This window comes from Microcaecilia unicolor, chromosome 6, assembly GCF_901765095.1.
Source record: "Microcaecilia unicolor chromosome 6, aMicUni1.1, whole genome shotgun sequence".
Lineage (NCBI taxonomy): Eukaryota > Metazoa > Chordata > Amphibia > Gymnophiona > Siphonopidae > Microcaecilia > Microcaecilia unicolor.
Window position 1 is genome coordinate 125,826,652 of NC_044036.1, and position 14,411 is coordinate 125,841,062.

At 42.5% G+C, this 14,411-nt stretch overlaps 1 protein-coding gene across 1 annotated transcript in view; it reads right to left on the reverse strand.

The window, feature by feature from the left end:
* Positions 1 to 2,892: 2,892 nt before the first annotated feature.
* BRINP3 (BMP/retinoic acid inducible neural specific 3) overlaps positions 2,893 to 14,411 on the reverse strand; it is a 505,009-nt gene continuing 493,490 nt past the window's right edge. Inside the window, exon 9 of the mRNA XM_030207490.1 lies at positions 2,893 to 4,330. Within this exon, the coding sequence (XP_030063350.1) occupies positions 3,214 to 4,330 (1,117 nt within the window). The 3' untranslated portion in view covers positions 2,893 to 3,213. The remainder of the gene's footprint in view (positions 4,331 to 14,411) is intronic.

Here is a 14,411-nt window from a genome sequence, read left to right on the forward strand (position 1 = left end):
TATGTTTAGTGTGCTAAAAATGCTAAAAGGTCCAACTTAAAGTCACCAAAATTGTGTACACAAATTTGTGCATGCAGTTTAAGGGGTACATTTACTAAGGCACGCTATAGGTGCGGTAGCATTTTTAATGTGTATTAATGGTTAACGTGCATTAAACACGAATGCACCCATAGGAATGTTTAGGTTCATTTGTGTTTAATGTGCCTTAACTTTAAAGACGCTTTAAAAATGCTAACGCGCCTTAGTAAACATATCCCTAAGTGAATAATGAGCCAATTAGTGCTGATTATCTGTCTTTTGAACAAGCAATTATTGGCACTAATTAGATTTAAAAGTTTTTTATATGCGTAAATTTAGGCATGGGATCAGGAGGCACGGAATGGGAGGCTTATGGGCATTTCAGGGCCGAGAGTTGGCATGATTTTGAGTTATGCACATACTTGGGGCATCATACATAAATTTAGACAAAATTATTTGCACCATGTTTTCATTGGTACAAATGGTGGCACCTAAATTTACGTAAGAACCCAGCACCTAAGTGCTATTCTATAAACCATGCCTAACTTTAAGCACAGCTTATAGAACAGTGCTTTTTTCAATGCCAATTTGTTTTGGGTGCCATATATAGAATTCACCCCTTAATGTGCAAAAACATACTAATATACTTTAGCATGTTAATGCACATTAGCAAATGAGGCCCTCCATTTCTGCCTAAGACTTCTTTCCTCGTGCTTGTTTTAGTCACAGGGTCCTTGTATTGCATAATAAAACTAGAAAAGTGAGGCTGCAAATTGGAAAAATGTAGAAAGTTCATTGGCAAGAATCTTTAAACTGGATCATCAAAAATAGGTCTTATTTGTGTATTAAATCTATATATATTTTGGCCTGCTTTTTTTTAACTCACTTAAAGCAAGCTAGAATTGTAGTACAATGTACTAGTATCTACAATATGTTGGCAATGCACAAATAGAAGTCATTTTACTAAACCAGCAAGATTACCCTGAGCGCTGACTTTCAATATTTATTGTATGGTAGGATGGCAGGTGGATTCTGTATTTTTTTTATGTTTTTGATTTTAATATGGTAACATTGTTTTATGATGTTTTTAATTGAATATATTGGTTGTTATCTGCTTAGACGCATAGATAATGCATATAGAAGTTTGTTAAATATATAAATGCATGCATTTACAGCTGGAATTAGCGCATGTTCACTATTAGCACACACCTGCAATAACAGTGAATGCAGAGGTATGACACTTAGCATTCACTAATTCCTGCATTATATATAGAATGTTGAATAGGTAGAGATTGGACAGGAACAATACCTTATGCTTGACATGTGGAATGTTAACTATTAAGGCAGCAGATAACGCAAAGCAGTTAACACATTTCAGTAAGCAAAGTTAAGCAATTTGCATGTGCTAAGTGCATTTTCTATGTGTTCACTGCAGAGACAGATACTGAGATGCCCCTAACAGTTAACACAGAGGCTCTGCAGTTATTGCATGGTAATTCTGGGTAATTACTGTGCAGTAACCAGAAAACTTTGCATATTTCGGTAAGACTCTCTTAGACTAATTACAGGTTCTGATACCTTTTTCCAGATCAAGATCAATATTTGGCAAAAATGTACTTGTACAGCAGTTTTTAAGCCTATTAAGTCCCTATTTTCATATAGCTAAATAATTTCTAAAGAATAACCTTGTAGTCTCCGAATATCATTCACTAATCTGAGGTCTTGTAATCTGCTAGATCCCTGAAAAGTTTCTAGGTGGCTCAACAAAAAGGCAAAAAAGAAAAGTAACAGACTATCAGTTTAAGGTAATTATATCTCAATGTTTTCAAGTGTATTCTAAATAATAAGTAGGCTACTTGAAGTTTTAAAGAAGGAAGAAGGCCATTCCAGATCTGTACAGAGAAAAAAATAAAAAAGGATTCATACGTCTATTTTTTTTTTAAGGATAGGCCTTTAATGGAAGGATATGTTAGTAGAAAATTATCTGTAGATCTAAAGGTTTGATTTGTTGTAAGAAGAGAAATTAGATTTAATAATAAAATAGGTAAAAGGCCAGACAGCATCTATAGATAAACAGGCCACTTTAAAGTCAACTTGGGTCTTATCAGTCCATCAATGAAGCATTGTCAACAAACAAGTGACATAAGCAAATTTCAACTGCCTAAAGATCAATCTTGCTGCCTTGTTCTGTAACAATTGGAGCATTCTCCAATTTTTGGCAGCTAAACCAGAATGCAGAGCATTTGACAGAACTAATTGTTGAAATAATAAAGAAACATGATCTAATATCTCTTAGCTGTTTAAGAGATAAAAACACTTTCTTGCATAAATTGCTAACATGGAGATCAAAAGATAAAGATTGATCTAATATTATTGCAGCATTACCTTGGGTAATTCTTGCTTTGGTTCAAAAAAGGTATCAGAGCCTTCAACATGACATCTTCCACTCAAATTTGATGAGAAATGTGAGTAGCAGTACTGTGTTTAACCACTGGAATGTAAGTCTCTCACAATAGTATTTTAAATGTTTTCTGATGTTTATGTTAAAGCACTGAAAATATCACACCTTTAATAAATGTATACAATTCAATTAGGGTTGCCAACTAGATCCAGATTCGCCCAACATGGTTGATCCAGACCTGGGCTTACCCCATTGCACGCATGGACTTGTGGTTCTGATTTCCCCATTCCCTAAGAAAAGCCAGGCTACAAGTCCCTGCATGCTTGGGGTAAGCCCAGGACTGGATCAACACTGTGAGGTGAATCTGGATCTAGCTGGCAACCCTGCATTCGATAAATTACTTGACAAAAAAGAAAGAATCCCACAGCATTTCTTTTTTTATAACTGTTCAGCTACAAAATTTTATTGGCATCCTTGTATGTTCCCCCTAGAGGGTGTAGTGCACAAAGGCACTGCCATGGAACATATAAAATTACAAATGAAACTGCTGTAAAAAGTAGAATGTCTTCTAGACTGGTGATCATATTTATTTATTTCATAAACCAAAAACTGTGGGTATAATACTGTATATTAATTGTCATCAAGTTGGTGTTCTAAACTGCCATCCAGTGTTATTGATTGATATAAGACATTTATCGAAAAGACAATTTAAATGTATACTCTTCCAACAAACTGTTCCACAAAAGCACTGTAAAAACTCTTTCAACATGTTGCATTGTGCTTGACTTTTATGGTTAGCTACATAATTTGGTTGTTTCATATTCCACTGTGTTTGGCAATTTGGCATTAAAGACCTGCAAGGCAGAAAGGATCCTCACTACCTCAGTGGTAGACAGCTTGAGTCTATGTCGGAGAAGGCAGGAGAAAAGGTCCAATAAACGCTGGCCAGGTGGGGAAAGTTTATTTACACGGTCCCGAATCTCTAGCAATTGCAACAGGGCTGAATCCTGTGATCCCTGAGTATAGGGGTAGTCCAATTGCAAAATCAAGTCTCGAATAGCTTCTGGGTCAAAGTGCATGCTATAGCCAAACACCTGAATGCTGTTGATCTTCATGTAGCCTAGGTTCCGTGAAGGGTCGATAAATTCCAAGGGTTCATAGTAAATGCTTTCATTGCCATTTGGACCACTTGACTTTATACGACTCCTCAGATAAATATGGACTGTTTCAAAAAAAGTCTTCCATTTGTTGCCTAGAGTCAGCGTCCAGTTATAGCACTGCAAAGGTAAGTCCAGTTTAGTCCGTTCCCAGTCTGGGAAACTATTTTCATTCACAGGCATAAACCAACTCTCAGAGTGGCTGCCTCCAAATGGGTTGACGTAAACTGCTAAAACGGGTTCCAAGGTGCTGTTCTTTGTTAAACAAATCTGAAGAGAAAGTCCCAAAATTATATGAACCATGTTGGACTTATACTTGTTGCTCTTCAAAGTAAGAAGCATACGTTTGCGCCAGGAAGGATCAAACCAGCTGTTGAGACGCATGTCATTGCTGATGAAGATGGCATGGACTTCAATTCTCCGATCCATTTTCTGCAGCATATATTTCATCTCAATATCCTGCATATCTGTCTCAAATCTAATGTAGTTGTCAGTGGAATCAGACACTTCAGGTTTGCAAAGGCCTTGGATGAGCATATATCCAGTGTTACAATTTCCACAGCGGGTACGGTTGTCAGATGCACAGGTCAAACATGCTGTTCCATCTCCTACAATGCAAGGGAGAGAACTCTGGCAGACTAACTGGTCACCGGAACAAGTGCAAGAATGAGTTTCTTCCGAAAAACTCCCCAGAAGGCCATTTTCATTACAGTACAAAAAGGATTGGATGCGGTTCAGCCAGTAGGCTAAAGATCTGTAAAAATAAGAAAGCAAAAGTTGAATGTAGGCATCTATAGAAAATATATTTTAATCGCAGTAACATCAAAAGTACCTGTTCTAGAATCAAATAAAAAACACAAATGGCATTTAATTTCTTTACAGAAGCCATTAATAGGAGGAGATGCTATAGAACTGTTAAGAAGAGAATGGTAGCTGTAGGGATTCATAAATTAAAATAAAACAAGCTTAATATGGGGTCCTTTTACTAAGCTGTAGTAGAAATTAGCCATAGTGTGCCCTTATGCGGATCTTTCCTATTCAATAAGGTCATTTTTACAGTGGCCGTAGAAATCCTGATTTTGTATTTTTTCCCAATAATAGCCCTGCTCTAATGCTGCCATTAGCACGCAGTCCATTTCAAAAATTACCATGGGAGCATTTACTGCCTCAAATTTTGTAGGTGGTAAGGGCTCCTGTGTTATCCATGCACTAACCAATTAGAACATAGTAATGTAGATGCACTAACTGGTTAGCAAAGGAATGCCCACTCTCTGCCCCTGACATGTCCCCTCAAAAAAAAAAATATATATATATATTGTAAGGAGTATGGTAAGGAGCATGCAGGAAGAAATAGGCTGGGGAGGAACCCCAGCTACCAAAAAAGGAAAGAAGATACTGGGGAGGGTCCGATCCTGCCCAAGAGGGACATAAGGGTAGAAAACTACAAGTCCCAGAAAGCCCCAGGAGAGCACCTAGTAAAGAGGAGAAATAGGGTGCACATCCCAGAAGCTCCAGAAGGGGGCCAACCAAAAAGGGAGAAAGCTGAGGCTCCACCTTGGTGGAAAAGGTGGTGGAATAAGTGGGCGGGGAAAGAAAAGCCCCAGAGCCCGGTTAATGAGGAAAAAGGGAATCAGCTGCAAGAGGGGTGGGGAGAGGAGAAAATGGACTGGGCTCCTGAGGAGGGGGGGGGGAGATGAGCCAGAGGAGATGGAACAAGGAGAACCAGAGGATGTACCAGAGGAACCCATGGAACTGTTGGCTCTGACTCAGTCAGAGCATGAGGTATAGTGGGCTGCCCGGGTCAAGCAGGAGGAGGTCAGGAGAATAAGGCTGACCAAGAGGGTGGGACCCGAGGCTTTGACCCCGCACAAAGCAGTGCTGCAATTGGGACTGTGTTTAAAAGAGCCTTACTGCAAGTAGGGCTGTGTTTGAAAAGCCTGGCTATATTTTGGGGACTGTGTTTGAAAAGCCTGGCTATATTTTGAGACTGTGTTTGAAAAGCCTGGCTACATTTTGGGAGACTGTGTTTGAAAAGCCTGGCTATATTTTGGGGACTGTGTTTGAAAAGCCTGGCTATATTTTGGGGACTGTGTTTGAAAAGCCTGGCTATATTTTGGGCCTGTGTTTGAAAAGCCGAGCTACATTTTGGGAGACTGTGTTTGAAAAGCCTTGCTATATTTTGGGGGACTGGGTTTGCAAAGCCTGGCTATATTTTGAGAGACTGTGTTTGAAAAGCCTGGCTATATTTTGGGGACTGTGTTTGAAAAGCCTGGCTACATTTTGGAGACTGTGTTTGAAAAGCCTGGCTATATTTTGAGACTGTGTTTAAAACAGCCTGGCTCTAGTGAGAGGTATGAGAAAGGCCTGGCTGTAAATTAACCTGTGTTTACACAGCCCTGGCTCTAGTGAGCTGTAGGAAAAAAACCTGCTGAAGAAAGAAAAAAAAGGAAGAACAGGAGCTCTTAGCTGGTGGGGGCAGGGCTCCACCGCCGGGACCAGCAAGAGACATTCTACAATATATATATATATATTTTTTTTAGGGGACATGTCAGGGGCAGACAGTGGGCATTCCTTTGCTAACCAGTTAGTGCATCTACATTACTATGTTCTAATTGGTTAGTGCATGCACAAACACATAGAAAAACGAATGCGGAACACTTTAGCACATCCCGCATTATGCCATTTTTGCTGCATTATGTGTGTGTTAGCCCCATAATCACCTGGTACTGAAAGACCATTTTCAAGCAGTTTATGCATATAAGTAGCAATGTACACATGCGGACTAGATCCTCCCTCAATATGATTAAACGTATGGATTTACTTGAGTGCATTTAAGGAAGGCACTATTGTACATGCATTTGGGGTAGGATCAAAAAATAACTCACATTCCCCTGGATTCTATATAGCATGTCTGAAATTGCTTGTGCAAATCTGGTCATATTCTGGATTTGAACTTGCAATTTAGCCAATTGGCGATAATTTCTACTTAACAAACAATTATTGATAATAATTGGCATCAATCAGAATTTGCCCGCACTACTTGCTAGTCACATTCTGTAAAGTGGTGCATGTAAATTCTAATACAAGCTGTCAAAAAGGGAGTGTGGCCATGGCGTGGAATGGGCAGACTGTGGGCGTACCAAAAATCTATGTGCACGGTTATAGAATACACCTGTTCTGCACCTAACTTAGGGGCCCTTTTACTAAGGCGCACCGAAAAATGGCCTGCGCTGTTGTAGGTGCATGTTTTAGATGCGCACAGGTCCATTTCTCAGCATGCTTGCAAAACAGGTCTTTTGAGGGGGGGAGGTAATGGACATGTGGCAAAACTAAAACCAGTGCGCGTCCATTTTCAGCCTGAGACCTTACCACCACCCATTGACTTAGCAGTAAGGTCTCATGCGTTAAATTATCAGCACATGTACACTGCCGAATACTGCCAGGTGAGCTCCACATGGCAGAAAGTTTCTACTGCATGATTTGGATGTGCATCAAAAATAGAATTACCTCCCAGGGCACGCGGTAGCTGGGCAGTAGTTCCAATTTGATGCGAGTTGAAATTGCAAAGGTGCCTACGCGCCTTAGTAAAAGGGGTCCTTAGACACCGGTATTTACACCAAGTTTTACTTGGCATAAATGGACATACCTAGTGGTAGGCGCAGGCATGGCCTCTAGGCATATTCTATAAACTGGCTAAGCTTATGCTATAAACCACACCTAATTTTAGGCACAGTTTACAGAATATGCCTAGGCAGAAATATTTTTGGCACCAATATTTCAGGTACCATATATAGAATCTAGTCCATTACACATATAGGGCCAGATTGTATAAATGATGGCAAAAATGTGGCACTGATAAAATTTGACACTCAACACTATTCTATAAAGGGCAGTTCGGGATGAGTTCTCTAGTATTGAATGTCTAATTCAATGCTCAATTTTGGAAGCCAAATTCAGAACTCAACTTTCAGTACAAGGACTTATGTCAACTGAAACCTGGTGTAAATCTGGGAGTGGAACTCTGTTATTCTTTTGTGAATTCCCCTGACCCACCCAAGCTCCTCACATGACCATGCCCAATTCTGAGTTACAAGCGATTTAGGTGCTCATTGTCACAGAATAGTGTGTAGCCAGATCTGCACCCAAATCATAATTAGTGTAAATTAGTGCTTGTTAGCTCAAATAATTAAATCACTGGAGCCCATTAACTCATTATTTTAGGTGCTGATCTGGGATCCGTGCCCAAATTTGGGCAACCTTAATAGAATCTGGGTTGAGAGGTGCATTTTCAAAGCACTTAGAATTACAAAGTTACAATCATAACCTATGGAACTTTGTAAGTTTAAGTGCTTTGAAATTGAGCCCCATAGCACAACATCAACTTATTGTTGAGAAGAATGATTATATTTTTGTCACCATATCTATAATAGGGTACGAAAAGCATATGTCAAAATCAGTGTATATGACAGGCCATATATTGTATTTGGTGTTTATATACATTATTATTGTTAATTTTCTTGTAGACTCTTGAGACAGGCCTTACTGCCGAAACATGGCTTATGTTGAGTCATTGACATTTAATAAAAATCTGCACTGTACCACTGATTGTCACCTTTGCTGTTTGTCTTTTGATTTGCTCTGTGCAAAGGTTGTTTTTTCTTCAGTATATCCTGAAAACCTGACTGGCTGGGGTACCTCCAGGACCAGGTTTGGGAACCACTGCCCTTCAGATCTGTATGCTGCTCTGTTAAGAATGTTTATAGTACCTGAAGCTGTCATAGAGCCTAGTATCCGTTGTCATTTACAGTTTCACATTTCACATTCAGGGAATAGGAAGGACGACAGCAACCACTGGGGGTTAAGGAGGTATCATGCCTTAATCCTCTAGTGGACAGCTGCTCAATCAGAGTACTACTACTACTACTACTACTACTACTATTTAGCATTTCTATAGCGCTACAAGGCATACGCAGCGCTGCACAAACATAGAAGAAAGACAGTCCCTGCTCAAAGAGCTTACAATCTAATAGACAAAAATAAATAAAGTAAGCAAATCAAATCAATTAATGTGAACGGGAAGGAAGAGAGGAGGGTAGGTGGAGGCGAGTGGTTACAAGTGGTTACGAGTCAAAAGCAATGTTAAAGAGGTGGGCTTTCAGTCTAGATTTAAAGGTGGCCAAGGATGGGGCAAGACGTAGGGGCTCAGGAAGTTTATTCCAGGCGTAGGGTGCAGCGAGACAGAAGGCGCAAAGTCTGGAGTTGGCAGTAGTGGAGAAGGGAACAGATAAGAAGGATTTATCCATGGAGCGGAGTGCACGGGAAGGGGTGTAGGGAAGGACGAGTGTGGAGAAATACTGGGGAGCAGCAGAGTGAATACATTTATAGGTTAGTAGAAGAAGTTTGAACAGGATGCGAAAACGGATAGGGAGCCAGTGAAGGGTCTTGAGGAGAGGGGTAGTATGAGTAAAGCGACCCTGGCGGAAGATGAGACGGGCAGCAGAGTTTTGAACCGACTGGAGAGGGGAGAGGTGACTAAGTGGGAGGCCAGCAAGAAGCAGATTGCAGTAGTCTAAACGAGAGGTGACAAGGGTGTGGATGAGGGTTTTGGTAGAGTGCTCGGAAAGAAAGGGGCGGATTTTACGGATGTTGTAAAGAAAGAAATGTCAGGTCTTGGCGGTCTGCTGGATATGAGCAGAGAAGGAGAGAGAAGAGTTAAAGATGACCCCAAGGTTTCGAGCTGAGGAGACAGGGAGAATGAGACAGCCATCAACAGAAATAGAAAATGGGGGGAGCGGGGAGGTGGGTTTGGGGGGGAAAATGAGAAGCTCGGTTTTGGTCATATTTAATTTCAGGTGGCGTTGAGACATCCAGGCAGCAATGTCAGACAAGCACGCTGAAACTTTGGTTTGGATGCAAGGTGAGATATCAGGGGTAGAAAGGTAGATTTGGGAGTCATCAGCATAGAGATGGTAGGAAAAGCCATGGGATGAGATTAATGAACCAAGGGAAGAAGTGTAGATAGAAAAGAGGAGGGGACCAAGAACAGAACCCTGAGGTACGCCGACAGGCAGAGGGATAGAAGTAGAAGAGGATCCACCAGAGTGAACACTAAAGGTGCGGAGGGAGAGGTAGGAAGAGAACCAGGAAAGGACAGAGCCCTGGAATCCAAGTGAGGACAGGGTATCGAGAAGTATGCTGTGATCGACAGTGTCAAAAGCAGCGGAAAGATCAAGAAGAATGAGGATGGAATATTGACCTCTGGATTTAGCCAGTAATAGGTCATTGGAGACTTTAGTAAGCGCAGTTTCGGTTGAGTGGAGAGGGCGAAAACCAGATTGTAATGGGTCAAGAATAGCATGTGAGGAGAGAAAATCAAGGCAGCGGCGGTGAACAGCATGCTCAAGTAATTTGGAGAGAAAAGGAAGGAGGGAGATGGGTCGGTAATTAGAGGGACAAGTAGGGTCAAGTAAAGGCTTCTTAAGGAGAGGTGTGACCACAGCATGTTTAAAGGCAGCAGGGACAGTCGCAGTGGAAAGTGAGAGGTTGAGAATGTGACAGATAAAAGGAATAAGAGTAGGAGAGATGGCATTAAGAAGGTGGGTGGGAATGGGATCAGAGGAACAGGTGGTACATTTTGAGGAAGGAAGGAGAAGTGTAGTTTCCTCAATAGTAACTTCAGGAAAGGAGGAAAGGGAATGAGGGGAAGGAGAGAGAGGGGAACGGACTAGTGGAGGGAGAGGTGGTGAGGTAGAGAAAGCAAGGATTATCTTTTGAACCTTGTTGTGAAAGAATTCAGCAAGGGTCTGAGGAGATAATGAAGGGGGAGTTGGGGGAGGGGGCACCTTGAGGAGAGAGTTCAATGTGGTGAAGAGAAGTCGAGGATTAGAGCCAAGAGAGTTGGTCAGTTGGATATAATAATCCTGTTTGGCACATAAAAGAGCAGATTGGAAGGAGGTCAGCATGAATTTAAAGTGTAAGAAATCAGCAAGGGCCCGAGATTTCCGCCAGAGGCGTTCGGCGCAGCGGGTACAGGAACGTAGGTAGCGGATATTAGAAGTCAGCCAAGGTTGGGGTTTTGTACGCCTTACAGGGCGGGTCATCAAAGGTGCAAGAGTGTCTAAGGCAGAGGATAGAGTATTGTTGTAAGAAGAAACAGCCTCGTTGACAGACGTGGATGGTGCCACAGTAGAGAGGAGGTTTGAAACATGGGAGGATAGAGATGAAGGGTCAATATCGTGAAGATTCCTAGATAAATTAGATAGGATAGGACGGGACTGGGAGGGAGGAGATTTAAGTGTGAAAGTTATAAGATGGTGATCAGAGGAGGGATGATCAGAGACAAGGAAACTAGAAGGTGAACAGTTGGAGGAGAAGATGAGATCAAGACAGTGACCATTTTGATGAGTGGGGGAGGTGGAGCATAGTTGGAGATTAAAGGAGGACGTTAAAGCGAGTAACTTGGAAATATAAGAGTTGGAAGGATCATTAGCAGGAATATTAAAGTCACCAAGGATGAGAGAGGGGGAGGAAGGATCATGGAAGAAGGCAAGCCAGGCGTCAAAGTCACTGAGAAAGGATGAAAGGGACTTATCAGGGGGACGATAAATGACCGCTATTCGAAGAGACAGAGGAGAGAAAAGGCGGATAGAGTGGACTTCAAAGGAGGAAAAACAGTGAGATTGAGGTGGAAGAAGGGGTTGAAATCTGGAGGAGGGAGAGAGAAGTAGTCCAACACCGCCCCCACGGCCAGCAGGGCAAGGAATATGTGAAAATAGATAACCGCCATGGCACAGGGCTGCGACTGAAGCAGAGTCATCAGGGCAGAGCCAGGTTTCTGTTATGGCGAGCAGATGGAGGTGACGCGAGATAAAGAGGTCCTGGATATAGGGGAGTTTGTTACAGATAGAGCGGGCATTCCATAGGGCGCAAGAGAAGGGCAGAGAAGAGGAGGGGAGTAGAGGAATAGAGATGAGGTTAGAGAGGTCACGGTGAGATCTGTAGAGTTTGGATAATAGTTGGCGAGGAGGGCCAGGATTGGGATTGATGTCACCAGCTGAGAGTAAGAGAAGGAGTAAAAGAGAGCGGAGGAGAGTAGGAGAGGTGTGGCCACGAAGGCGTTGAAGGCGAGAGGTATTTAGGTGGAATGGGGAAGGCAAAATGGAGGGAAGAAAGAGACGGAGATTAAAAGCCAAGAGAGAGGAAGAGGGTAGGAGAGAAGGTGAGGTGATGAAGTCAATGCATCCAGGAAGTGAGTTCCTGTAGCGGAGAGAGGTAGGGGGTGAGGGAAAAGATTAGGAAGGGACAGAGCTAGGAAGAGAATGTGAATAGGGGCCATAAACGATTAAGGTACTTTAGCAACTGGAAAAAGATTAGATACAAAGAGAAAAATGCCCGGCGCGCGGCACCTAGAGCGGAGGCCCTGAGTGGATCAGGGTGGACCTGGGTGTCACCCCGGAGAAGGCTGTAAGGATATGCAGATGAGCTGCAAGTCCTCCACAGCACCTGAAAGGCAGCCGGTGGTAGAGGTGGGCACCTCTCAGCTGAGGAAAGGCTTACCAGGGGTTAGGCCGAAGCCAGCATTCCTCCCCCTGAGGGTCGCCTGATCAGAGCACTTTTCTATAACCTGAACATGCCAAGTACCAGGTCTAAATAACAACATCCATCTTTTTAGACATGGACGTCCCTTCCCCTCTGTGACTGGAGTTGGATATCCATATTTTGGTCCCTCCCTAGTCTTACCCCAAACATACCTACACCATGTCCCCTTGCCATATGGATATACTGCAGTGTTAGACTTCCATATCTTGGCTTTATATAATTGGGATATGGACATCCATGCAATATGGACATCTAAATGCCAGTTTCAAGATGCCCAAAACAAAAACAGAGCTTCTACAATAACCACTTATTTGTATCAAATTTTCTGTTATCTAGAATGCTATAGATCTAAATGGCTATATAACTTGGTCACATACAGTGGGGGAAATAAGTATTTGATCCCTTGCTGATTTTGTAAGTTTGCCCACTGACAAAGACATGAGCAGCCCATAATTGAAGGGTAGGTTATTGGTAACAGTGAGAGATAGCACATCACAAATTAAATCCGGAAAATCACATTGTGGAAAGTATATGAATTTATTTGCATTCTGCAGAGGGAAATAAGTATTTGATCCCCCACCAACCAGTAAGAGATCTGGCCCCTACAGACCAGGTAGATGCTCCAAATCAACTCGTTACCTGCATGACAGACAGCTGTCGGCAATGGTCACCTGTATGAAAGACACCTGTCCACAGACTCAGTGAATCAGTCAGACTCTAACCTCTACAAAATGGCCAAGAGCAAGGAGCTGTCTAAGGATGTCAGGGACAAGATCATACACCTGCACAAGGCTGGAATGGGCTACAAAACCATCAGTAAGACGCTGGGCGAGAAGGAGACAACTGTTGGTGCCATAGTAAGAAAATGGAAGAAGTACAAAATGACTGTCAATCGACAAAGATCTGGGGCTCCACGCAAAATCTCACCTCGTGGGGTATCCTTGATCATGAGGAAGGTTAGAAATCAGCCTACAACTATAAGGGGGGAACTTGTCAATGATCTCAAGGCAGCTGGGACCACTGTCACCACGAAAACCATTGGTAACACATTACGACATAACGGATTGCAATCCTGCAGTGCCCGCAAGGTCCCCCTGCTCCAGAAGGCACATGTGACGGCCCGTCTGAAGTTTGCCAGTGAACACCTGGATGATGCCGAGAGTGATTGGGAGAAGGTGCTGTGGTCAGATGAGACAAAAATTGAGCTCTTTGGCATGAACTCAACTCGCCGTGTTTGGAGGAAGAGAAATGCTGCCTATGACCCAAAGAACACCGTCCCCACTGTCAAGCATGGAGGTGGAAATGTTATGTTTTGGGGGTGTTTCTCTGCTAAGGGCACAGGACTACTTCACCGCATCAATGGGAGAATGGATGGGGCCATGTACCGTACAATTCTGAGTGACAACCTCCTTCCCTCCGCCAGGGCCTTAAAAATGGGTCGTGGCTGGGTCTTCCAGCACGACAATGACCCAAAACATACAGCCAAGGCAACAAAGGAGTGGCTCAGGAAGAAGCACATTAGGGTCATGGAGTGGCCTAGCCAGTCACCAGACCTTAATCCCATTGAAAACTTATGGAGGGAGCTGAAGCTGCGAGTTGCCAAGCGACAGCCCAGAACTCTTAATGATTTAGAGATGATCTGCAAAGAGGAGTGGACCAAAATTCCTCCTGACATGTGTGCAAACCTCATCATCAACTACAGAAGACGTCTGACCGCTGTGCTTGCCAACAAGGGTTTTGCCACCAAGTATTAGGTCTTGTTTGCCAGAGGGATCAAATACTTATTTCCCTCTGCAGAATGCAAATAAATTCATATACTTTCCACAATGTGATTTTCCGGATTTAATTTGTGATGTGCTATCTCTCACTGTTACCAATAACCTACCCTTCAATTATGGGCTGCTCATGTCTTTGTCAGTGGGCAAACTTACAAAATCAGCAAGGGATCAAATACTTATTTCCCCCACTGTATGTACCTAGAATCAGCTTCTCGCCAGATATGCTGAAACCAATAGTACTCCACTGAGGTGAAAATTATATCAAACATGTTCTCATGATAGAAAGTGATTTTATAACTTCCTTTCTATCTCTATACATAAGAGGACTGAGCAATTATGTAAAAAGACAAGTATTATGGTTATATCTGGAGCAGCAGAATCTGGATTGTGCTTTAATTCAGGAACTGCACCTTAACTGTAAACCTATTCAATTTTTGCAGAACAAAGATTATGAGCTAG